Here is a 27,678-nt window from a genome sequence, read left to right on the forward strand (position 1 = left end):
TCTAGGAGTCCAATTTGGCTTCTCCAGCTCACCAAAATTAGGTTGAGGGTAGCACCACTTGCTGGGGTTTGAGGGTGAGAGAGAGGGGGGTAGAGAGATAGGTCTAGATCTTGGGGGAGAGAGGAGAGAGTGAGATAGAGAGTGGTAGAGAGAGGGGATAAAGGAAGAGTGATAGGGAGATAGAAAGGTCTAAAATTCGAGGTAGATAAAGTGAGTGGGATAGAGAGAGTGAGAGAATGCTAATAGGAGTTTGAAAATTTAAAAGATCTTCTAAAACCTAGAATTTGCATTATAACTCCTAGAGATTTGAAACCACTCTCAAACATCTTGCCAATATATACATGAAATATAACTTAAAGCATAAAAAAGGAAAAAGACATATTGAAATGTGACTTGTACTTAAATGTTATATTTCATGTATATATTCTGATGAAGAGAAAGAGACTGAAAAAAATATTAGATAATTTTTTGGCGTGTTTTTCTACATCGTGAGTCTTTAAGTTAGACTCCCCAGTCCCAACTTAGGACTCGCGCGAGTCCTTGTGAAAAACTCGCAAGTCTTTTGTTAAGACTCGCCAGGACTCGGCTTGCGACTCCTTGGCGAGTCAACTCGGCCTGCCAATGGATTCGTGAATCCGTGGCGAGTCCCACGAGTCTTCCATCTATGACATACACAAGTATACATTGATCACATAAGTATAAATGCAAATTGTAGCTGAAAGAAATAGCAAACTTAGATATTTATCAATATTGTCAAATGTATACAAAACTCATGGAATATAAAATCCATGACATTAAATGTTCCACACAAATATCAAAACAATAACTACAAGTCTATGGCTCAAAGGAGCCTGCATCCCTCCTACAAAGGCATCTAAGGTAGGTCCTAGATGATTCAGCAGCAATAGTCTTTGTCCATGACTCCATGCCACCCTCACCAACATCATTTGTGCATGTGTCTACTCTTGCTCTAACCTCCTCCTTGGCCATGGCTACAACCTCAGGCTCTCTATTTGCTTGGTCAACCCAATCAAGGTCCTTGTCACTAAAGACATGATCCATAGCCTTAGTGATCCACACAAGGTGTTAGATGTGAGGGAAAAAAAAATTGAGTTTGGCCGAGTCCAAGCATACGGACTCATCGGGTCCTATCCGAGTTCACAAGTTCCTAGGTGTTGATGTGTTTTTCGTGCACATGCGAACACAGAATAAAATACCAAGGTATCTTATCCTCTCTTGAACAAAGCTTCCCGACTGTTGAAGATCTCACCGAAGGATCAGTCAGAGTAACTCCAAGGTTCTGATATGTAGGTTCTCTACGTGTGGATAAGCTCTTTGCGGTACGATGTGATTTTGCTGGAATCACAAGGGGACTTACTTTCGACGACCTGAACGTCTAATTTGCTTTGGATATTACTGGAACATGGAATTTCACCAACCCTTGATTTTGAATAAAGGAAAAAAGGATAAGGGTTGGAACGGGATCTATTTCTAACACTAAGAACGTAAGAGCAATGAATGACCTTTGATGAAATTCTAACTAAGTCTTGCTTTGACATCCTAGGATCATCTCCACAAGATTAGTGCGATCTTCTGAGGAAAGCTTTATGATGTTTAGATCACCGCTACAAGCATGGACACCGTCAGGTTGATGCATATCAATGAAGGAGCGATAATTGAAGTTAAGCTTAAGCTGAATGATTCCAGTTGACTACGCAAGGCAAGTCTGCAATCAACAAACCCCTAGTAGTATGGATATACGAATTTCACCGTTGATAATACAAATTTCTTCCACTCACCTAATAACATGAAATCAAATTTGAGAAGTATAGAGACCATGCAAATTGTTGAATCGACCCATAGAATTCACCATTTCTTCAATGAAGTTTACAAGTCTTTTGCATCAATATCTTGGCAACAATCTTTGCCTTCTCTTTCTACTCTACTCTAACTATTTCCTACTCTCTGACTATTCACTATTAACTAGCTATTAACTATTAACCTTTACAAATGAAGAGCCAGGGCTTTATATAGACAGCCCTTTACAGATTGACAACTCTGATGGACTGAGAATCAATGGCTAGGATTACAAGATAAGAACCCTAATTAGGGTTTGTTGCAACAAACTTCTCTAGCCAATAGGAAAATTACATTCCAGGAGTGAGGATCAATAGGAAGCAGGGGTAGGTACACCGAAATTTGTGCCGCCTCTGATGAGTCAGATACATTGAATCTGGACATGCTGAGGTGGACCAATCCGACCGAAGGAATGATGACTGGGATGCCACCTCATCTAACGCTTGTGACTTGGTTGATCATCCTCTATCTTTGATATGATGAATGATGTACTTCCTTTGCTTGACAAGGCTTCCTTATTGTCAAGTCTTCCTTCTCCAATAGCATATCTCGCCCTGAAGTGCTGGCAAAGCCTTTCTTTGTCATCTTGTGGTAGAATGAGGTCTTGAGGCTAACTTGAACTCCTTGAACACCCCTAGTCTTCCAATGCTTCAAAGCACCTTGAGTCCTCCCTTTTTGCATGTGGAACGTCCTTGATGATGATGGACTGGAAGAGGTCGTCCTTGCCCTGGCCTGGTCTTCTTCCATCTGCAAAACCAACCAAAAGGTGATTAAGGACACATAATGAATTCATTCTAACATAGCATTTCCTACCTTAAATCATCAACAAGAAGACATTAAAATGAAGTTTCGCTCAATATCCTCTCCAGGGACAGATGTTGTGACGTTTTCACACATCGCCCCATTGCAAATGGGGAACCCCTCTTTTCGCTTTTGTTTTGCCTGTTCTTCTCTCTGCTTTTAAGGTTTTGAATGAGTGAGTTGTCTGTCTGGGCTAGGGCTAAACCTTAGGGGTTTCTTTTGGATATTTTTCAAGCTGAGTCCAGTCAAATTTTGAAAGTTATTAAGCGTCCTCCCGAGAATTGAGATTGAGTCGATAAGGTGAGTCTGTCAGGAAGTTAGATATGTCCCAGGTTAGGTCTAGATTCGGGAATTTTTTAGGGAAATTTCAAATTTTGTTTAAGTGTTAGCATTTTGAAGATGAAATTGTAATATTCTTGCCTAGGTAAGTTTTGATCAAATTTCGGAGGCAAGATGATGCCTGAAACAAAGAAAGTGCTCCTGCCCTTCACTGGAGGCCCAGGGCGAATTTCATTCTAAGTGCAATTTCTTGTTTTGCGAGGGCTTGCTAACTGATTCCTGGCCTTGAAGATGACCTAACTCTGCCTTGTGAAATGATTGGAGACCTAAATTTTGAATATTTTAGCCAGAAAGGACGAAAGTGCTCCTGTCCCTCTCCAAGGGACCAGAGCACAAAAGTTATTTTATGCATATTTGTCACTGACTTTTCTATTTTGTTTTGTGCAGGGTCTTCCGGAATGATAATTGGACATGACTTGATACTTTTGAAGATTTTGAAGGCACAAAATTGGTGAACTTTGAAGATAGAAGAAAAAAGTGCTCCCGTCCCTCACCGAAGGACCATCCCACTTTTTCAAAAAGTGCTCCCGTCCCTCACTGAAGGACCGTGCCACTTTTTTCAAATTTGCACTATCTTTGCAAGGTTAAGGTGATTTTATGATTTGAAGAGGTTAAGGGAAGCATGTTTTGTCCATTGAATATAACTTAAGCGGATCTCAAAAGAGTAAATCAACCCAAATGACAAAAAGTGCTCCCGTCCCTCACTGAAGGACCGTGCCACTTTTTCAAGTTTCTCCTATTTGTTTGATATTTTATGGCAAAACTTGACTTGGATGGGAAGGACGAAGGATGTTTTATGCCTTGGACACAATTGAGAGATTTAAAGAACAAAAGGGTACGCCAAGATGAGAAAAGTGCTCCCGTCCCTCACCGAAGGACCATCCCACTTTTTTAAAAGTGCTCCCGTCCCTCACTAAAGGACCATCCCACTTTTTCTAAAAATACAGATTTCTAGCAAAGGCAAGGCAAGTTGCGTGATTGAAATGAATGAAGGAGGGCAAGATTCATCCATTGAAGATAATTTGGAAGACTAGCAAAGGATGAATTGGCTTGTAATTGCAAAAGTGCTCCCGTCCCTCACTGAAGGACCGTCCCACTTTTTTAAAAGTGCTCCCGTCCCTCACCAAAGGACCAGAGCACTTAACATGTTATCTTGCCTTTCTCACCAATTTTGGATGAATTGAGACCAAGGCGCAAGTTTGAAAAAGTGTTTAAAATGCCTTGAAGTTGAATTGAGATGCGAGAGCTGCAAATTTTGACGACAACTGGCAAAAGTGCTCCCATCCCTCACTGAAGGACTGTGCCACTTTTTCCAAATATGACCATTTACCTTGCATTTTGAAATGATATTTTTATTACCAAGGCTCAAGATGGAGTGAAATGTGATATTCTACGCCTTGAGGGTAAATTGAAGATTAACATGATCAAGAATTCATGCAATGGACTCAAAAGTGCTCCCGTCCCTCATTGAAGGACCGTCCCACTTTTTTTTTAAAAGCAACAAATTCCCTCCGAGATTATGCTAAGGCAACATTGTATGAGATGGGAAGAATCTTCTAAGGCGTGGTGAACAAAGGTTTGACTTCAAAGTTGAGAATCCTAGCCTAAAAATGAAAAAGTGCTCCCGTCCCTCACTGAAGGACCATGCCACTTTTTCAAAAGTGCTCCCGTCCCTCACCAAAGGACCAAAGCGCTTAGCATGTGCATTCTTTATTTTTGCAATGTCCCAACGTTAACATCCTCCAAATCGCATGAAATGCCAAAATCATCAATTTCGAAATATTTGAAAAAAGAATTAATTAAATTGGCATTTAATAAAAGCGCATAGCATTTAATAATTAATTTTAAGCCTTGGAAGATCGATTTTTTTTTTATTATTATTATTAAGGCATTTAAAATTAATATTTATTAAATTAAAATTAAAAAAGGGAGCGCTTGAGGTATCATTTTTATTATTTTCATCAAGTCGGCCTAAGGGGAGGTGAAAAGGTGAGCGCTCTATATATTTGGGGCATGTTTTCATTATTCAAATCATTCACTCATTGTTTCAAGTGCGATTTGGAGAAGCAAAGAAGAAGTGCGAAAGCTGGCCTATTTGGAGCGAATTTTCCTCAAGTGTTGAAGACTAAAGGAGGCGCATTTTGCTAAAGGAAGGACTTCAATCTACATTTCGCCTAGCCAAAATTCACCTTATTTTTGCATCGGTTTTTAGAATTAATTCTCAAGTGGAGGTATGGCGAGATCATCCTAGTCCCAATGTTGAAGTTTTGAATTTTGAACTTCAAGGTTTGATTTTTTTAGACATTTTTTAGAAAAGTCTAAGTATTCCATGGTTAATTAGGAAATGATAACTCAAGATTTATCATGAAGTTTCCTAATTAAAATCTTGAATCTTCCTTTTAAAGTTTAATTTTTAGATTTCAAGATATATTACTAATTTTGAAATGTTGTGTAGGTATCAAGATGGCGACTCCAAAGCCCGGAGGATCTACAAGTCAGCAGGTTCTCATCAAGGACGATCAAGCAAGGACAAGGACAACCTTCTTCGATCCAGCCTAGCATCGACAAGGGCAACCTCTTCCAATCCAGCATTCCAAGGCGAGGTACATCAATCATCCTGCACATCAAGGACAAAAGGAGTTAGAACAAGGGTTCATTGAAGAAGCAGATAATTTCAGAAGAGTTAATTAAAGACAGCTTCTCAACAACATCAAATTGAATATCTACCAAGCTACAAGTGTCAGACGAGGTGGCCTCCTAGTCATCACTTCTCCAGTCGGATTGGTCCACCTCACCATGTCCAGATTCAATGTACCTAACTCATAGAAGGTAGCACAAACTTCAATGTACCTACCCTAGCTATCCATTGGTCGAATTTTCCAGAGAGGACAGTGTCCAAGCAATACAATTATTTCATTAGTCAAGCATTAAATGTTATGTAATGGTTGTAACAAACCCTAATTAGGGTTTTCATTATTGAATCTTGGCCATTGATCTCGAATTGATCTTAGCCATCGAATTGTATTATGGGCACTATATAAACCCCGACTCTTCATTTTGTAAAGAGAGATATAGTTGGAAGCAGTTAGAAGACAGATAGAGAGTAGTTAGAAGGTGATTAGCTAGTTGATAGAATAGCAATTAGAGTAGAGTAGAGAGAGAAGGCAAAGAAAATTGTTGCCAAGATGTTGTAAAAGACTTGTAACTTCATTGAAGAAATGGTGAAATTTATGGGTCGATTCGACAATTTGCATGGTCTTTATACTTCTCATATTTGATTTCATGTTATTAGATGAGTGGAAGAAATGTGCTTGATTGATGGTGAAATTCGTATATCCATACTACTAGCAGTTTGTTGATTGCAGACTTGCCTTGTGTAGTCAACTGGAATCATTTAGCTTAAGCTTAACTTCAATTGTCGCTTCTTCATTGATATGCATCAACCTGATGGTGTCTATGCCTGCAGTGATGATTTGAACATCATAAAGCTTTCCTTCGAAGATCGCACTAACCTTGTGGAGATGTTCCTGTGATGTCAAAACAAGACTTAGTTAGAATTTCATCAAAGATCATTCATTGTTCCTACATTCTTAGTGTTAGGATTAGATCCTTTCCTCGCCCTCATCTTTTTTTTTTTTTTTCAAATCAAAGCTAGTAAGATCCTGTGTTCCAGCAATATTCAAAGCAGATCAGAAGTTCAATCATCAAATGTAAGTCCCCTTGTGATTCCAGTAAATCACATCATACCACAGAGAGCTTATCCACACGTAGAGATCCTACAACGAAGAACCTTGGAGTCATCCTGATTGATCCTTTTTTGCGATATCTTCAGCAATCAGAGGCTTTATTCAAGAGAGGATAAGGTACCCTTGGGTATTTTATTCTGTGTTTGATAGTGTACAAAATACACGTCAACAAGGCCCTATTAGATTTTCGCTCTAGACCCTTTGGAAGGGTCAAGAGTGAATTTTGACAAAGTTGCTCAATCAGACCTCATTTTCAACATTATTTCACCAAGATCAAGTCATTCACCTCCAAATTGCCAAGGATAAGGTTTTGCTCAAGGACCTAGGCAAAATAGTAGACCACTTAGGAATTTCGCTCTGGACCCTTTGAAAGGGTTAGGAGCAAAATTTACATTTTTGGACAAATTCCATCATGTCTCTACTCCAAAATGCTTTCCAAGGCAAGCATACGCTATCCTTCTCTTCACCAAAGCCTAGGAATCCACAACTTGACCTTCATCATGAGCAAATTAGGTGAAATTGAGAATTTCGCTCTGGACCCTTTGGAAGGGTCAGGAGCGAAATTCCTGACTTGCTTGTTTTCCTTCACCTAGGTCTATCCCTTTCACTTTCCATACCTGGACTATCATCTTTGGATTCATCTCTCAACATGACTACACTTGCTTGGCCTCAAAATGATTAGAAAGGAGAATTTCGCTAAAAAACCATGGCCAGGGACAAGACCTATTTAGAATTTCGCTCTAGACCCTTTGGAAGGGTCAAGAGCGAAATTTGCATTCTTGGCTCAAATCTTTGCTTTTGGTAGTCAAAATCCATCCAAGGGCAATCCTAGGGGCATCTCCCAACTTCTCTCACCTTGGTCTAGGCTTGGCTTGGCACAAATTTTGGAAGATAGAATAGGTTTTAGGATTTTCGCTTTGGACCCTTTGGAAGGGTCAGGAGCAAAATCCTTGCTCTTGAGCTTATTCCTTCATTCTTCCATTTCAATTCACCTCAAAGGCCAAGAAAACATTACTCCATTCCTATCTTAGCCATAAGAACCAAACGTTTGATTTGTTTTGAAGGGGAAATAAGTGATCTTAGGAATTTCGTTCTAGACCCTTTGGAAGGGTCAAGAGCGAAATTCTCCTTCTAGGCCAAAATCCTTCACATTTGGTGATCACTAGCAACTCAAAGCCATGCTTAAGGACATCTCCAATCCTAATTCACCCTGACCCACACTTGGCTTGGCACAAAATTGAGAGAAAAGGGAGGTTTTGGGGAATTTCACTCTGGACCCTTTGGAAGGGTCAGGAGCAAAATCCACCCTCTAGGCTTGACTCTTCATCTTTTCAACTCCAATCTTCCTTGCAAGGCAAATACACCACTCCACTTTCAACCATGCCATAGGGATCAAAGTTTTGGATTCACTCAAGGAGAAAATAGGTGGTTTGAAGAATTTTGCTCTGGACCCTTTGGAAGGGTCAGGAGCGAAATTTGTCTTTGAGCTCATTTCACACCTCCTTTCTCCTTTCTTTGCCTTGAATCTAACTTCTCAAACCTTCTTCTATCACCATCAAGCCAACTTGCTCTCAAAGTGGTGTTTATTTCATGGTTTAGTGAGGAAATAAGGTCTCCCAAGCATTTCGCTCTAGAGCCTTTGGAAGGGTCAAGAGCGAACTTCTTGACTAAGGTTGATTTCACACTCCATTGCTTCTCTTTGCCTTCAAGCTTGATCAAACTCAATTCTCCTCACAATAATCAAATCCATCTACCATCCTTTTAGCTCAAAACAAGGTCGTTTTCATCATTTTAGGCAAGATAGGGGGTCAAACTGAGGATTTTCCTCTGGACCTAGGCCAAGGATAGGACCTATAGGGAATTTCACTCTGGACCCTTTGGAAGGGTCAGGAGCGAAATTCTAGTTTTGAGCACATTTCTTTATTCTTTCAACTCCAAACCACCTCAAAAGGCAAGGACACGTCACTCCACACCTATCTATGCCATAAAAACCAAGGATTTGACCATCTCCAAGGGAAAATAGGTGTCCTTCAAGAATTTCGCTCTGGACCCTTTGGAAAAGTCAAGAGCGAAATTCTAGTCTTAGCTCAATTCCTTCACGTTTGCACTTTTAGTCACTCCCTAAGGCAAAAACATGTCAATCCACCTTCCAACATGCCTTAGAAACTAAGAACTTGGCCAAAACAAGGAAGAAAATGAGGTCTATGGGGATTTTCGCTCTGGACCCTTTGGAAGGGTCAAGAGCAAAATCCACATTCTTGGTTGGTTTTCCACTTCCTTCATCCAATTCTCCTTCAAGCTTGATCAAATTCAAGCTCCTTTCTCCACATTTAAGTGAGTCCACCATCAAACTAGCTCAAGACAAGGTCGTTTTCATCATTTTAGGCAAGATAGGGGGTCAAACTGAGGATTTCGCTCTTGACCCTTTGGAAGGGTCAAGAGCGAACTTCTTGACTAAGGTTGATTTCACACTCCATTGCTTCTCTTTGCCTTCAAGCTTGATCAAACTCAATTCTCCTCACAATAATCAAATCCATCTGCCATCCTTTTAGCTCGAAACAAGGTCGTTTTCATCATTTTAGGCAAGATAGGGGGTCAAACTAAGGATTTTGCTCTGGACCTAGGCCAAGGACAGGACCTATAGGGAATTTCGCTCTGGACCCTTTGGAAGGGTCAGGAGCGAAATACTAGTTTTGAGCACATTTCTTTATTCTTTCAACTCCAAACCACCTCAAAAGGCAAGGACACGTCACTCCACACCTATCTATGCCATAAAAACCAAGGATTTGACCATCTCCAAGGGAAAATAGGTGTCCTTCAAGAATTTCGCTTTGGACCCTTTGGAAGGGTCAGGAGCGAAATTCTAGTCTTAGCTCAATTCCTTCACGTTTTCACTTTTAGTCACTCCCTAAGGCAAAAACATGTCAATCCACCTTCCAACATGCCTTAGAAACTAAGAACTTGGCCAAAACAAGGAAGAAAATGAGGTCTGTGGGAATTTTCGCTCTGGACCCTTTGGAAGGGTCAGGAGCAAAATCCACATTCTTGGTTGGTTTTCCACTTCCTTCATCCAATTCGCCTTCAAACTTAATCAAATTCAAGCTCCTTCCTCCACATTTAAGTGAATCCACCATCAAACTAGCTCAAGACAAGGTCGTTTTCATCATTTTAGGCAAGATAGGGAGTCAAACTGAGGATTTCGCTCTGGACCCTTTGGAAGGGTCAGGAGCGAAATTCTCCTTCTAGGTTGATTTCCACCACTTCATCACCTCAAACCTCCTCTCAAAGACAAATATGCATCAAAGCCTTCCCATCACACCTTAGAAGTCAACAAACTTGGTCATATCAAAGAGCAAAGTGGAGGAAAAGTGGATTTCGCTCTGGACCCTTTGGAAGGGTCAGGAGCGAAATCCATGTCTTAGGTCAAAATCTTCATTTCTCAATGCTTTCAATCACTTCCTGAGGCAAGAACATATCAATCTACCCCCACCATGTCCAAGGAACAAGGATGTTGGTCCAAAAAAGGGAGAAAATAGTGTCTAGGGGAGAATTTCGCTCTGAACCCTTTGGAAGGGTCAGGAGCGAAATTCTAGTTTTGGGTTGATTTCACACTTCTTTTCTCCTTCTCATGCCTTGGACATACTTTGTTAGGCTTCCTTCCATCATGATCATGTGACTTTTCTCTTCAAGTTGACATCTTGCTCAAGATTTTGTGAAAAATAGGGTCTTACAAGAATTTCGCTCTGGACCCTTTGGAAGGGTCAGGAGCGAAATTTACATTTAGGCTCAAATCTTGACTTCATTTCCCACATTTCTTCATCCAAACAAGTGTTTTGCCCTCAATAATGCCTGGGAATGAGTTAGTTCTAAGTTTGGGTCAAAGTAGAATGTCTTATGGAGAATTTCGCTCTGGACCCTTTGGAAGGGTCAGGAGTGAAATTGAAATTCGCTTTGGACCCTTTGGAAGGGTCAGGAGCAAAATTTGGCATTTTGGTCTCTCTGTCAAGATTCATTTTGGTCTTTCTTCTTTCTTATGCTTTAAGTTATATTCCATATATACTGTCAAGATGTTTGAGAGTGGTTTCAGACCTCCAGGAGTTATAATGCAAAATCAAGTTTTTGGAGGATTCTTCAATTTTCCAGACTTAGTCAAATTTCAGGATTAGGATGACATTCCAAACTTAGCCAAATTTCAGGACATTTGAAGATCAAGATGACATTCTAGACTTCATCACTCACCAATTTGACCTAACTCAAACCTTCAAAGAGGATATTCACTCACCAAGCTTATTGACCTCCTGAAACTCAAACAAGACACTATTAGCAACAAGAGCAAAACTAGGCCTAAGGAAGACTTTCAAAGATTACCTTAACCTGGAGCATCCACTGACTCACCTTTAGCTAAAACAGAGCCTGCTATCTTAGTGATCCCTCTGGCAACACTCAGCATGCAAAGGCTAATAGACAAAACCCTAAAAGACCTAGAAAAACAAACCCCAGAAAGCAAAAGGTAGGGGTCCCCATTTGTAATGGGGCGATGTGTGAATACGTCACAACGCTAGGCTCGCCAAGACTCGCCTAGGACTCGGACGAGTCCGAGTTTGGGCCCCTGGGACTCGCCCAAGGTCACCTAGCTCTGGACTCGCCGAGCCCTGGCGTGTCCAAGAACTATGATCCAAACAATGCCCTACCAAATAATCTCTTTTACATATTTAGAAGACAAGAAATAAATAAAGACTTCCTGTACACAAGACATCCATTTTGAATCAGTGAGGTAATCTTTATCTATTGAATAATATAAATATAAAGCACCATACCCAATGCTAGAAGGCTCATTTGCTTAGGGGTTACATCTTTAAAATCAATAAATACTATCCACGGTACTTACAACAAGCTCCTTGATTCTACATACCTGAAAGGAAAGAGATTATATCAATGTCCACAAACAACCATAGCAAGTAATGGCAAACAAAGCACAAGTTACAAAAGATTATCTACAATCCTAAAAGGAAAATACAACTCAAATTAACAATAATATTTTGTTGCTAATGGTCCTGTTGTGACGTTTTCACACATCACCCCATTTCAAATGGGGACCCCCACTTTTTCCTGCTTTCTAGGATAGTGGTAGAGTCTTTAGCTATTAGCCTTTCATGTACCTTTTGAAGGGTCAGGAGTGAATTTTGCTTCTTGAGCTCAAATTCTTCATGTTTTAATATTCAAACTTGTTTCAACTCATTCACAAGGCCTAGAAAGATCACCCTCTCCTCAAATCAAAGCTTAAAAACACCAAATTGATCCAAATTAGAGGGAAGAAGGTAGGTCTAAGGAAATTCCCTCCTGTACCTTTGGAAGGGTCAGGAGCAAATTTGATCTTTTGGTTCAAATTCCCCTCTTCCTCATCAAATCTTCAAGTTCAAGCGTGTTCAAATTCACTTTCAAAGGTGAATTCAAGTTGATTTTCCTCTAATCCGAGCCTAAAAGTGAGATTTTGTCCAAATTAGGAGAGCAAAAGGGAGCTTAGGAAGAATTTGCTCCTGTACCCTTGGAAGGGTCAGGAGAGAATTTGACAATTAAGTTCAAATTCTCGGCTCTTTGACAAATTTTCGAGTTTAGCTCTCATGGTCTGATCAAAATTTGCTCGAATTAGTGTCGAAGGTCAAATCTAAGTTCATTTCTCCTTAGTTGATGCTTTGAAGCGGGAGTTTAGCTTGATTGAAAGGCAAAAGAGAGGTCCTGACAACACTCTGACTCAAATGATTCACACCTTCATTCACATCCTCGACCAGACTCAATGGCATAGGTTTCAAAAGGCAAGACTCCTAGCATGATACAATGACTTCCTCAAACTCAATCAAGACTCAACCCTAGAAACAAGTCTTAGGCCTAACCAGGGGGAGGGTTTCAAAAAAGAAATCCAAATTCACTTGCTACTCATTTTACTCACTTTAGCCCAAAGAGACCATCCTATCCCAATGAGCTCTCTACAAACTCTCCAATGCAAAGATCAATAGCACAAAGCCTAAACAACTAAGCCAAGAAGACTAACCTAGAAAGCAAAAAAAAGCAAAAAAGGAGGGGTCCCCATTTGCAATGGGGTGATTTGTGAATACGTCACAACACTACCTTACCCTTTACCCCCTATTCCCCTAAGATTACCTTCTATCCTACCCCATCTCCTACATTACACACACTCCCTTTCCACCCTACCCCTACCTCTATCCTATCCTAACCCACCTTCCATTTCCTACATTTTCTAACCTGCCACCTAACCCCCGTATCTACCTTCACTCACCCCTCATTTCCCTACATCTCACTCCTCTTATCCTCCCCCTTTACATTCCTTCCATCCCACCCTCGTGGCTATTTCTTACCACTTCTTTCCATCCACTTCATTGCCTTTAATCCCTTTCTACCACGCCACATATTATTGGGCCCCACCACAAACCTCAATGTGAAGATTTTAAAACCTTTTTTTTTAAAGAATTGCATCCCCCTCTACCACGTAGCATGCTTGGGCCCCAGCAAATTCTGAGATGGAGAAAAAGTTTTAAGGGTTTTTTTTTTAAAAGCATCCAACTCACCATCCCCAGCACATGCTCAAGCCCCTTAAATCCACGATAAAATATAAAGGCAAGGTGTGGCACTAAGGAAATAATCAAATAAACAAGCTGGCCTTTGAAGTAAAAGATGTGTCACATAAACAAAACATTGGGGGGATTTAAATTCAAAATCAGATCATAAAATGAGCATAAGTAAATGACAAGATAAAGGTGCGAATTCATATTTTAATTGAGGTAATCAGATACTAAGGAGAATTCAGGAGGTGCAGATCTAAGTGAATAATCTGGCAGACATGAATTATAACCTACATCAGATTTTGGGAACAAGTTTATGCAGTCCTCATATGAATTCAAGCAGAAATTAATGCAATCTTCAAGAAGATCAAATTTAGCCCAAATCAGGGAAGAAGGGAAGCAATTCATGAGGACGAACAGGTTGTTCATATTCAAATTTGGGTGTTTTCCTCCCTAATTTTGTGCAGGTCCAGAACTGATATGTCATTTGTAGGTCTGAAAGTGCATTTGCAGATTTGAATTATCATGTGCAGAACCCCTTGGTGCTATTTCCAGATGTTAAAGAGTTTCATGAAACGAATCCAATGAATCATCTCACATTTCCTTAACCTAGTGTTTTTGTTCACAATTTTAAACTAAGGCGTTTCTTGGTCTTTCAGGTTTGGTATGAAAATGGAAGGCTGGGAAAGATGAGCATTCAAGGAAGCATGGAGGACCAGTCACGTGGAGAAGTCAAGAAGATCAAATTCAAGATAAGCAACTCACATTCAAGACAACATCAAGTTTGAGGTAGCATTCAAGGATTACTTTACATGAAGCAGAATAAGACCTCACTAATATACTGATACAATCACAAGGATTAATCAACAATACAATAAGGAAGTGGAAATTCACAAGCAAAGAGAGGTTTTGTTCAAAACAAAGGTGAAAGATGCCACTTTGTGCCAATAAAGCACAGAACACGGATCTACCTGAGTGAAATAAGGTGAGCAATATTGATCAAATAGACTTGCTTCTGCAAATGAAATCCAAAGTACCACCGGCATATAGTACAAATGAGAGAAGAAAAGCTGATCGAGTTTGCAAATACAGATGTGACAATACACATGAAAGCAGAATTTGAATGGAAGAAGTGCTTTTTGAGGTTTCTTAGTGGTTGGAAGGCTAAGAGCAAGCTGGAGATGGAGAGTTTGATGCACTTCCATTGCTCTCTCCTAGGAGCAAACTTCCATTGCTCCTTTGGAGGAGCGAACTTCCTTCCATTGCCCCATGGCAGGAGCGGCCTAACTTCCTTTGCCCATGCATAACCCCGACCTGCCTTCCTTTGCTCATTAACAAGGATGATTGGCATGAGATTTGGAGCCAGGATTAAATGATGAAGAATTGATGGAGAAATTGATGGAATGTTGCTAGAGGGCGATTTCAATTCATTTCCATTGCCCCTTGATAGGAGTGAACTTCCTAATTTGCTGACCTTGCTCATTGGCATGGCATAAACAAGCGAATGGATGGAGGAGTTGATGAAATTTGCTAGAGATGACGATTTTGGCACACTTCCTTTGCTCCTTCAAGAGAGTGAAATGCACTTTCTTTGCTCCTCGATTGGAGCGAATTTGACTTCCATTGTCCCCTCATGAGAGCAACATAGCTTCCAAGGCATTCTTTGAAGGTAATTTGATGCACTTCCATGCATGAAGAACAAGAAACTTAAGGTATGAATTGAGTGGCAAGTTGATGAAAAGGTGGCTAAGAGCAGGCTGGATGGTGATTTGAACTGCATTTCCATTGCTCCTCAATTGGAGCGAAGATGACTTCCATTGCCCCATCTTAGGAGCGAATTGCACTTCCTTTGCTCCCTCTTTGGAGTGAAGTGCACTTCCTGTGCTCCCTCTTTGGAACGAACTTCCTATCAATGCCCACTAAAATACAAAACAAGAAGACGTAAGTCTTTAGCGCCAGCAAGGAGGAAATCGGGGCCAAAAACCTTATTTTGACTCCAAAACCCACGCATAAAGGATAAAAGGAGGTTCAATATCAAAGAAGTCTTAATGCCACCTAGGATGAAAGGGGCCCACACACCAAAAGGAAATGTTTGATCTAAAAATAAGATTAATCACATTTGATGCCAGCTAAAAGGAGATGAAGGCTAACGTGTAGCATTGTATTTTGAAAATTCAAAACCATGGAAACTTTAAAATAAATTTCAAAAGCAAGTCAGCTATACCAAGGAGGTGAAAAGGTGCGATTAAGCATGTATAAGAGAAGGATCATTTCAACATCAGCAAAATTATTTCACAGCAATTTAAGGAGGCAGATCAGACAGAAAGTTTGCCTACAGCCAGACCTGAGTTAGGTCATTAAAATCAGACCTAATACAAATTTATCAGACCTGATGTTTGATGCTAAAAGAGAACTTCACAAGGGACACTTCAAGGGAGTGGGAAGGATTCACTTAGACAAGAACATGATCCACACATCCAAGGATGTGGATGAAAGAATCAACAGCATGAAGGGAATCACAAAGAAAGAATTCCAAAGGAGTGAAGAAGCAGCTGTGACATCAAAGGTTCATTCCAAGGCAATATCAAGATTCAAAACTAAGAGGAAGTCAACATCTACACCTTGCACCTTCATGGCTTTCAGCATTGAAACATTCAATAGGATAGTTTCAGAAGAGTTAATCAAAGTTAGAAGATCATCTTGAACAACATGATATAATTTGGAAACGCGCCTTCATCATCATCACTGCTGAAGCTTGATAATGTTGAGTATCAAGAGATATTATTCAATACTCATTCATGATGATGAATCCAGTCCACAAGTGCAAGTTGAGGTGGCATCCTGGTCACCATTCCATCAATCAGAAGGTTCCACATCAGCATGTCCAGATGCAATCTACCTGACTCATCCATGGAGGCACAAACTCCAATGTACCTACCCTCACTATCTATTGGTCAAACATTCTAAAGAAAACATGTGTCCAACTATTGTAATTATTTCATTGGCTAAGAAAAGTTTGTTGTAACAAACCCTAATTAGGGTTTTCATCTTGTAATCTCGGTCATTGATCTCAAATCGATCTAAGCCTTTGAATTGTGTTGAGCTCTCTATATAAGGCTCAAACTTCTCATTTGTAAAGGTTAATACTAATAATTAACAGCGATTAGTAGATTAATAGTTAGTAGCTCAAGAATAGTTTAATAGCAGATAGCAGCTAGAGTAGAGTATGAGGAGAAGGCAGAAATTGTTGCCTAGGTTGTAAATAAACTTCATTTTCATTGAAGTTATGGTGGAATGTGTTGTTTCTTTACAACTGCAGGGTTTCTTGTTGGATCTTCATGTTAGATGATGAATAATTAGATGAATGAAAGGAGTTGTGAATGATTAATGATGAAATTCGTTTATCCACACCACTAGCAATTTGCTGATTGTAAGTTTGCCTTGTGTGGTCAACTGGAATTCTCAATGAGCTTAACTTCAATTGCTATTCACACTTGAATATGCATTGCCTTGATGATGTCTTTGTTGTTGATAATAATTTGAACATCATGTACCTACCTTAGGAGATCGCACTAGCTTTGTAGAGTTGTTCATTGATGGCGAAGCAAAGCTTGGTTGAATTTCACTCAATCATTCATTGTCTCTTGCATTCCTAGGATTAGATTTAGACTCTTTGAACCCTATCCCTTTTGCCCATTTTTTATTGTCCACGCAAGTAATTAGAGTCTAAATTCAAGCATTCAAATATTTGATGTAAGGCCCCTTGGAGTAACAGCAATCACATCAACCAATTGAGCTTATCCACAAGTCGAGAACCGACAATAGGAACCTTGGAGTTATCTCAGTTGATCGCAAAGCATAGCATTTGAAAGACTTTATTCAAGAGAGGATAAGATACCTTGGTATTTTATTTTGTGTTCGCATGTGCATAAAAAACACATCAACAGGTCCCTCACTCATTCCACATGGCTCAGCTTTCCAATCTTATAATTATGTGCTCAATTGCCACGGATCAATCTTTGTGAATAGGCATTATGCGTGGAACTCATTTGGGCATTTCTTAAGAATATGTGCCTTATATCCTGGTTTATGTGTAAGGATGGATAATGTTTTGATGTTGGTCATTGATACATCATGATGTTATTATGTGATATAGAAAATCTTTGGACTGACCAAAAAAAGATCTAATTATGTTAAAATATTTAACACAAACATGTCCTTTGCAATCAACGTATCCTTGTGGTTTCCTATGGGATATGCCTACAAGCAAGGAACTTATTTGAAGACCATCTATTACTTCTAAATCTGTGAACATGTTTACCATCTCGTTTACTTACAATTATTGTCAGTTGCTGCTTAGTTTGTCATTTCTTAACATTTGGATTATGTAAAGGTAAAAAAAGCTCCTGACCTGGCCAATTATATTCAGTGTTATTATATTGCATGGGCTTGTAATAGACTGCAAATTTCATAACCAAATCACCAAACCCATGGGGAATGGAAATCAGTCCATCCCACAGAAAAAAATATATAAGAATGCGTGCTGAGTCAATAGGTCCCACAAAGTTTTAGAAACATTCCACACAGAGATAAACAAAAGTCACAGCAACCTGAATTTGCCTCATACAATAGTCCCACAATCTAATAAAAATAGCATTCTGTGAGCAGTATGGAAAAGGTAATCACAATAAGTTGAATGTCCCAGGCTAGAGATTAGAAAATCAAATGTAGCATTCATGAAATCACCAGGCCGAATTTTAAGGAAAAAGCATTTAATCTTACTAGATTTACTGGTTAAAAACATAGACTACATAGCCAGTCTATTGAATATTTATTTTCTTCACAGTTTTAATGGAATTTTGGTGTGATTTGTTAGACCATATATCAAGTGAAAATGAAAAGCTAATATTAAAATCCCAACTTAAATAAAACTGGAGGAACAAATCTGCCAAAGGACCCAGTTAAAGTTATGATGGTTAACCATGGCCTAGATTTGATTTAAATCAAAAATCTGAAGCAAAGTATGTTCTCTCTCATGAACCAATGCAAATACAATTGTAATGATTCCACTCAGGACCTAGATGGATATTATCTATCTGTGACAGGTTTTCCTAAACACCAAGGAAACAAACATAGGGTACATCATTATACCCATCGCTAGCATGTCCTTTTGGTTTGCTTTGTAAATGTGTGAGACTGCAGGTCTCTTAACACAATGACATATAGATAGCTGAAGCATAAATAGCTTGGCTAGTTTTCTGGTCAGTTAAAAATTATTTTAATGGTAAGAATAACAGAGAACTACAGATTATCCATACAACTCTTTCATTTAAATTAACACAAGCACCCTACATTTTAAAAAAGAGTTTTAGCGAGGGAGAAAAGATGAGAAAAAAATCACAATAACAAGAAGATACATCACTTGGGCATATGACAGCTTATATCATCATATGTGAATTACAACACTTACCTTGTGTCCTATGAAGTAATGTGTCAGCAAGCTGTAATGGGTTTTTCCTCTCTTCTGTTTTAAATTTTGCTTTTACTTGACGGCGTGTTCTTCCAGGAAATAGTTGCCTAATCATTCCAAAGTCTGTCCCAAATTGTTGCATAGCCTGAACCAGAGGCAGTTTAAGGACAACAATGAGCAAATATTTTTAATACCCAGAAAAGCAAATACATGAATTTAAGTCCCATCAGGTTTTTTTTCTCTCTGTGCTCAGACTCCATACAGGAGTGATGAACTAAAAAGTTTTAATCACAAGGACAAGAAAGTAATACCCAGATCCAACCATAATGCCTTCTACCTTGTAAAATAGTTCAGTGTCAGACTTGGACCATCTTTCTGCAGGTGTTCGATTCATATAGGTATGATAGTTCAGTTTGGAAGTGCTTTCTTCCACTCTTCGATATGTACGAAAATCATCTGCGTTCAGATCACGATGGGAAACTACAAGGCTCTCTTCATTGATAACAATCTGACCATTTACAACTTTAACTTGAGGAGCAAGCATAGCCCTGGAAAATAAAAAAGAGAACCAGAGTTTGCTAATGTGATACAAACTGTTGCAGCATTGCTAAAGAATTAACGAATCATAATTATGTAATGAAAGTGATTTCAGGAATATGGCAAACAAAACTAAGAAAGCACATTTGTATTGCCAATAATCGTGGTAAAAGAAAAAAAAGGTCATCAGAAGAGACAAAACTCATTTCGACAAACTAAATCATTTAGAATACTTTTCCATTTAGAAGAATGTCTCATTAGAAGAAACACCAATTACTTATCTCTAGTTACATTGTTTTTCTTTTCCAGAAACTCTTTTCTTTCAACATATGGAATGACATTTTCTCACTTCAAGCTTCTTGTTTAGATCAGAAGATTTATGGTTTTCCTACCTTCCAAGCAGATTGCTATCTATTGACCTAGAAAATCGAATATAGTTAAATGCTTCATTCAGCATGTCAATAGGGCATAACCTCAGTATATAATAAGTGCTCGTCTCCTCTGTATTTAGAAGTGTTTTAATAACATTCTGCAATTATAATTATAATAATGACATCAGGAATGTTCATTTAGAGATGTATTGCCATCCTGCTAAAAGAATATTAAAAAAAATGGTATTCATGGTTGTCTAGTCTAGTATGCACTTTTTTGCTTGTGTTTTGTTAGCAATTAGAATGATATTAAATGAATGTCTAAGAAGTTGAACTTATACGATGCCATGCTGTTTGAAATAATGTGTTGAATGCTAATCTGCAATATTGTACCTCATAGTTGTCTCATGGGTAGCTTCCCTCTGTTACCTTTAGTATCTGGTAAATTGTACGTCAGGAATCCATTTTTACCAAATATAAAGATTTCAACTTCTGACAATACAGTCATCAAACACTATGTTTCATTACTTGGGTGCTTTTAGGTTTATCATTTCAATAGTTGTTTTCTTTAAGTCAATAATTCAATCTGAACAAGTCTTACATCAATATTTATGGCATGCAAAAAATCATATGAAACCTGTGTTTTAAGGGATTTTATACAACTCTAAAAAATCCAATATTAAGTATTTTAATTAGCTTTCTAAAAAGTAGAAAATAGTAAAGTTCAATGGTCTTGTCCATTCTTTAGTCTGTTCAAAAACATACCCAGTCTTTAGAAAAGAGCCCAATATTTCTTCAATTCTAATTTTATAAAATAGTGATACTAATGAAGACCACATTTTTCATTCTAAAATTGTCAATAAGGCCAGCAAACCATCTAGGCATTTAGCCAATTTCTTATCCTTGATATATGGGAGCACATATTTCATGATCTATCCACTTTTGCTCTTCCCGCTTAGTAAAAATCGATAAAGGCACAGTAGCCACTGTTATCAAAGTTCAAAACTCATGAAAAGTGTTAGACTTATGTGAATACTGTCATTGTTGTCATTGATGTCAAACCTGGTTATCTAGCTAGGACTGGATGGTGTATGCTGTTGAAGCAATTTTGGTATTGTTGGTCGAGCATCAATGGAAAACGTATGAGATATGAAGCAATAAGGCATAGTTGATCTACTGGAGTTATTTCCAGAAGATCCTCATCTCCGGAATCCTGAGTTGTGCTTATTTTTGGTTTGTATCATGTTCCGGTATCAACTGTGTGAGGTTCGATATCAGTGGCATCAGTCATATCAGCTGTGTATCTATTGTATCTATCATGAACTTTGTTCTGGCATTTGTGGTATCTGTGTTTTGGAGTTAGGAGTTGTTGTGCTTGGAGTTTTATGCTTATGGGTCCAATAGACCCCTGTTCTGCTTCGGGTGTATGCATTGGTAAATGAAATGAGTGAAGCAAGCATGTAGGAGATCATGTGGAGGCCAACTTTGTTATCATGTTTTCAGTTAAGGATTTATTGGATAACGTGTTGATCTGAGCAACATATTATTGTGTGTGAAGAGTATGATATAGAAAGCAGAGTGTGTATAGCAGAGTAAGAAGTATGCATATGACAAAGTTGTGGACAATGAAGCAGTTGCAATAAGAAAAACAGTTGTATGAGCGGAAGAGTATATAAGAGTTAGAATGCAGACAGTGTTGCAATAATCCCTTACCGGATGTGCTGCAAGTGATTGGTTCAGCAGAGTAGTGTAGTAATCCCTTACCGGATTTGTTGCTAGTGATTGTGGATAGTGTAATAGTAATCCTTTACCGGATCTGCTGTGAGTTTTGTGAATTGTTATTTGAGCTTAATCTGGAATTGACCCATGCATTAGGAGATGCAATTTTCCTCAGTTCGCTATTTTCTATTGCAGTGAGAATTCCGACAGCGAGCCGCTTTTTGTAATCTGGCAGCGAGCCACCCCTTTGTAAACACCATATAACTAGTTATATCATCTTAGGAGCTAACACTCTCTGTGGTTTTTTCCCATTTGGGTTTTCCACGTATAAAATACAGTGTTCCATTTGTGGCTGTGTTATTTGTTTATTTTGCATTTGCTATTTCATGTTGATGAGCTTAATTGATGAAATTGGTATATCAGTAAAAGATTTAGAAATTGTGAGAAAGTTTTAGTGATTGTGGGAATATTGATTCACCCCCCCTCTCAGTATTCCGATCCATTCAACCATTTCAACAAAAAGGGCTTCAATCCACTACTAAATAAGAATATCTCCAAAATAATAGGACCAATCATAAGGACTAAGAGTTGATTGCTGGGGTAGCTATCATCATAGAAGGAATTGGCTACCCTATAGAACCTAGAAGGAAGCTAGCTTATAATGGGATACTGAAGGTTGAACCACTTGGCATCAAAGTTGGTGTATTTATAATGGTCTTCACGCTAGCCTAGAAGACTTTGTGTATTTATAAATACCAATTTGCTCACAATCTTCATGTTTCAAATCATTGTTTTCATTTCAGCATTCTTCTTGTGATAATCATAAGACCCTGTCATTGTCATTCTCTCTCTTTCTTTTCCCAATAATAACCCTGTCTAGTCATTGATCAGTATTTGTAACTCCTTTTCCAGGGATGGTTCAGTATAATGAACATCTTCCCAACAAAAGTTTAAAGTTGAACTAACAATATTTGGAAAAACATCCTTGATTTAGTACAGTTTTGGCACAATGTTGTGATATGTAACCAGATACAATCACACTTACAAATTATTCATGTTTTACGCAGTATCTTACATAATGTTCTGTGGTCCTTCCCGATACTAAAGATGTTAACTGTTGTGCCTTTCTTCCTTCCATGATATCATTTCACCTGTCTGCGCCAAGCAGTTCATTTTACACATGCATATCTTCTATGCATGAAAAGCATCTATTATAATCCACTTGCATGCACTGTTTAGTGGATATTGAGCTGCATGCCAATATTCATAATTTGGTCATCCCATATGTCTATAAAGGCCCCATCCACTCAAAACGTTTGTTTATTTTTCATGTTTACGTATGTTTTTTAACATTTGACCCATAGTTTTAAGACTCGTGGACTCACCATGGACTCGCAAGTCCATGGGAGCCACGAGTCGACTTGCGAGGTGAGTCTTGGCGAGTCCATATGAAAGACTCGCGAGTCTTTTGCTCGGACTCGCGCATCTTTTGCTCGGACTCGCGAGTCTTTCATATGGACTCGCATAGCCCAGAAAACACAACATTCAAGCAATAAAACTCAGTTTTGTTTTTTTTTTCCCTCATTTGGCATTTTTGCTTGGTTATAACAGATTTTTAGGGTTTGAAGGAGGAGAGGAAAGAAGATAAAATCAGAAAAATTGAGCTATATTAGGAGAAATACAAAGAGGAAGATGTAGTCTTCTCTTTAGTTTGTTCATTGTTGTTTTTCACATTTGGAGTTCAACATATCATTATATGTAATTTTGTAAACATTTATAAACTTATGCTGCTATTATACATTTTAGAGTTGAAACTATGAGTATGAATGATGAAATTTCAAATGCGTGTTTGTAGATCATATGACATGTGTAATGTTTCAATTATCGCTCTTATGTTCTCTAAATGCATTAATTTCTTTATGTTTTTTTTGTAAAACTACAGTTTTTTTTTTTGCCGAGTCTTTCGCGAGTCTTTCATGAGTCCGAGTCCGAATCCAGATTTTTGGTTTGCCGAGTCCGTGGCGAGTCCGAGTTTTAAAACTTTGATTTGACCCACTGCTTGCCTTTAAAATAATGACCACTCCGTGAGATCATTTTTGCAATTACTCCACTTTCTTCATCCTTGATTTGTCATCTAATACCAAAACATTCATTATCTGACGAATTTCTTGCCATACGACTGAGAAAATTAAAAACAGTGAAGAAATTATCTCGCTGCCTTTTTTCAATATTGAACAAAGTAGAATAGACATCAGGGGAAAACAATGAAACAAAGAAAAAACTAAATCAAACATATCAGAAAATAATTTCCATCACCCTTGGTCTTCCTCTGGTTCTTTAGTAGGTTCATTTGCATTGGAATTTGAAGCCGCTTCAACTGACTGTAACTTGTTCTTTGTCAATTCTTCCTTCTTCTGTATAACAAAAACGGATGGTTAATAAAACAATAAATCTGACCAGATGTTAAATCAAATAATAACAATCTAACCATTATAAACTGCCCGGTCTACTTGTTTCTAACAGTGAATGCTGACAGGTTTAATCAAATATGATGTACCTTCAGATATTCAATGAAGCAGAGTTGTTTCAAAAGGAAATAAAGAAAGAGAGAAAACAAACAAGCAATTCATTTGTTATATAGTTATTGATGCCATCAAAAAAGAAAACTTAGTAAGGCTTGAAAATAGAACCTGTTTCCTTTCTTTAGCTTCTGCAAGTCGGATTAAGTCCGTTAAGGTCATTTTTGATGTGTCAAGATCAGCTTCAGGAGTGTCAAGCAGATGCTGTTCCACTGTAAAAAATCAACATATTTTGCTCAGTGAACTTCTGTTTAAGCAATAACTCAAAAAGAGTATACTACTGCTCTGAGGCACAGGTTAAAAGAAGAATTTTAGAAATATAACAATTGCCCGCCAAATAATAAATATGCTCACCACGCCTTCTCCGTCTTACAGTGCTGTGAGAAAATTTGACTTTTGTGGATTCTAAAGACTTTCCATTTGTGGAAGATTTCCTCTTTTTCCGTGTCTGTTTTTCTGTAACATCTTCAGTTAGTTCCTGATCCTCTGAGGATTGTCTAATATTGGCTGAGCCTGTATTTAAATTGTTATTGTCCGAATAGTTTGTCAAAGGGGTTGATTTCCGCTTCTGACGCCTGGATCGACCGTTGTTCTTTTCAGATAGATCATTTAATTCAACTCCCACATTTGAATCAATGCAGTTTTCTCCTGTCTCCACATTTGAGGGATCAAGTATTTCTGTAGGGCTTTCCTCGATTGATTTTTTTGAGCCACAAGAAGTCTTTTTGCCCCTCATTTTCGGTCTCTGTTGTTTTGATTTATCATTGTGTTGGTCATCCTGATCATTTCCTGTGGCAAGTTCCACTGATGCCGATACCATTTTTGAGTTGTCAACTGCTTTCTTTTCTTTTAATTTCTGCCTCCAGCCTTTCCGTTGGTCATTTATCTTTCCATTTAAATTGTTGATAGGCACTGATGTATCTGAAATAGGTTTTTCCTCGACTGGGTCCTCTTCTGTACAGATTGAAGAGGCACCCACATCGTGACTTGCATCAATTTCTTGAGCGGGACTAAAATGGTTTTCCTTCACAGAAGAGTTGGTTTCAGGTAGGGCAACCTTGACAGACTGTTGTTCAGCAGTTTTTTGGCCCACGGCAGCGACTTTGGATTTGGCTGCAACATTAGGTTTCTTGCCCCTAGGCTTCACCTTGGGTTGAAATGCACCAATTGTTGGAACTGCCATATAAAAATGTGTACAAATGAATAAGAATACTTAATCTATAGTCAATCTGAAACATTATTACATGGTTTAAAAAAAAAAAATAGACTGCAATAAATATTAGAGGGGCAGAAGAACTACCTGCTGTAGATTCTAGAGAATCATCCAATGCATCCAAGAATGACATTGTTTCAGACTTGCACGTACTGAGTCAAACGATTGCACCCTTTCGCCCAGTGGGTGCTGTTGACCTCGTAGCCTTCTTTCCCAATCTAGATTGGAGAGTTTTGCCTCACATCAATTCCATGTCTGTACACAAATCGAACTAAGTATTTAGAGGAGATCAAAAATGCAACCTGCAATACCAAAAAAGAAAAAAACAGCAACTTCAACCTCTAAAACCATAAACCCATACCTATGTCGAATGCAATCTAGGCAGGGAAAAGCGATGTACACATTCTAAATTTAGATTATATTTTAATATTTAAAAAACTAATTTGGTGTAAATGGCACCCTAAAAAAAAGGGTCCACCAAAAGAGTGTTTTTCCATTAACCTCATCTCTACACTCCTAAATTCCAAATGGATTGTTCTTCCATTAACCTCATCTCTACACTCCCGATGTGTTTAACTAATTAGTACAATTTATTTATGGAATAAATCTACAATGTTCATCTACAATTACACTCATTTAGAAATAAATTAAAGTAAATTGGAATATATAGTAAGGAAAATTGAAAAAAAAATTAAATTAATGTTTAGAAAAATATGTGTCGATTTAAAAAAAGTTACACAATCTTTTCTTACAATTTTTATTCTAATATCATTGATAATGGAAGCTCAAAATAAATAGATTGTAATTGTTCATATTTTACTCTAAGACACTTCCAAATGGTACAATTTCTTAGGTTTTCAATTCTAGTGTGCAGTCAAATACTCAAAATTGCACTTAATTCATGAGAAATGAAATTTGAACACACCAACTTTGTCATGCTTAGACATTGGCTTGTTTGGCACTCAAAGTTGTACAGTCCATGAATTCAAAAGATGTTGCAAAAGCTACGATTAGCTTTTGAGGGTTTATATTCAAGAAAATTCAAAGTTGTGCAATCTTTGAGTTCAAGAGATGTCACGAAACGCAATATGTGTTTTGAAGCTTTTATGCACAAGGAAAAATAATAAAATTAACACAAGCATTCTGATACTTTTGAGATTAGGGTTCTACATTAAAATAAGAAAGTCTATAGCCACTACGTATCATGTTTGTTTATTTGAATTGAATGAATGATTTTTAATGGCGTTCATGAGATTGTCAATTTATGGGGATCAAGAGTTGCATATTTGATAATTTCCAAATTCTTTTCAATGTTGGCTTTTTTGTTGTGGATCTCTTGCCTCCTTAAATAGTTCATTGAAATCTCTCACTTGCAAATTGTTTTCATACTATATATGAATATCCTCGTATGTTGCACAATTAATGATGAAGTGTCATTCAGTTTCAACCACCCCTTTACTACAATTTAGACAAGTTCTTTCTTGCCACTCTTTCTTGGGACTACCCATCTCACATCTAAGATGATGAGAAGTCTAGCCTTTCCCTTAATTGTAGCCCTTGTGTAGTCTTTTTCATCATGCTCCCCCAAGGGGTTGAACTCTTTGATATAATGTGTTTTTTACCACCCTATTTTGTCCACATGGCAGTCCTATTGTTTTCTAACACAAACTTTTTTATCTCTTCATTAATGTTGGGGAAATATTGCAAACCAATGTTTCATGTGTTCATCCACTTGTTGTTCTACTTCATCCAAGTCTTCTTCCTACGATTTAATTCCTCCTCAACAACAATTTTGAGCCAATGTTGCTTATCCGTGTTTTAATATTTTTAAATAACTTAGGAAACGAATATTGTTGAGGCCTCCATCGAAAATGTTCTCATTTCTACCAAAAGAATCTCATGAGGGACTGTTGGCTTCACCTTGAGACTACTAATTATTAGATGCTTTTGAATCATTTTTAATTGCCGCTGCTTGTGGTTTGATATGCTACTCCCCCAAATCTCACAACCATGAATGACAATCCATGTAACCAACAAATCGAAGAAGGTTTTCTTGGTTTTCCAATCCCATAATATATTTTCCTACACTTGTTTTGTAAGAGCTAAGAAGTTCCCCACCCTCCTTGAATCCTTTTTGATCTACATGTCTTCCAACTGAGCCTATTGTGAAAATCAATTCCCAAGTACTTGTATTCTTCTACTATCTCCAATGAGCAACCTTCAAATATGAAATCAATTCATTGCTTTGTTCTTTTCAATGAGTAAATCATGACTTTAGTCTTATTGGTCTTTATTTCCATCCCAACCTCTTGACAAAATGTTTTTAATGCCTTCAAATGTTCTCTCAAATCATGTGTAGTTTTTTTAATTAGGATAGGATTGTTCACATATAAAAGTAGCTTCACTACATACCTTGCAAGATAAATACCTTTCCCATTAGTCTTGTTTAGCCATTTTTCAAGCTTATT

At 38.1% G+C, this 27,678-nt stretch overlaps 1 protein-coding gene across 3 annotated transcripts in view; it reads right to left on the bottom strand.

Annotated features, from left to right (window-relative positions):
* The window catches only part of LOC131032356 (transcription factor TFIIIB component B''), a 71,757-nt gene extending 46,079 nt beyond the window's left edge, over positions 1 to 25,678 (bottom strand). Inside the window, exons 1-7 of one of the 3 annotated variants that reach the window (XM_057963301.2) lie at positions 25,572 to 25,678; positions 25,298 to 25,465; positions 24,352 to 25,173; positions 24,109 to 24,209; positions 23,735 to 23,832; positions 19,129 to 19,339; positions 18,792 to 18,936 (exon numbers count right to left, since the gene is read on the bottom strand). In XM_057963301.2, coding sequence (XP_057819284.1) covers positions 18,792 to 18,936; positions 19,129 to 19,339; positions 23,735 to 23,832; positions 24,109 to 24,209; positions 24,352 to 25,173; positions 25,298 to 25,343 — 1,423 coding nt within the window. In that variant the 5' untranslated portion in view covers positions 25,344 to 25,465; positions 25,572 to 25,678. The other 2 variants (XM_057963303.2, XM_057963302.2) reach the window with 2 other exon arrangements.
* Positions 25,679 to 27,678: the final 2,000 nt, after the last annotated feature.

The sequence above is a fragment of the Cryptomeria japonica genome, chromosome 7 (assembly GCF_030272615.1).
Source record: "Cryptomeria japonica chromosome 7, Sugi_1.0, whole genome shotgun sequence".
Taxonomy (NCBI): domain Eukaryota; kingdom Viridiplantae; phylum Streptophyta; class Pinopsida; order Cupressales; family Cupressaceae; genus Cryptomeria; species Cryptomeria japonica.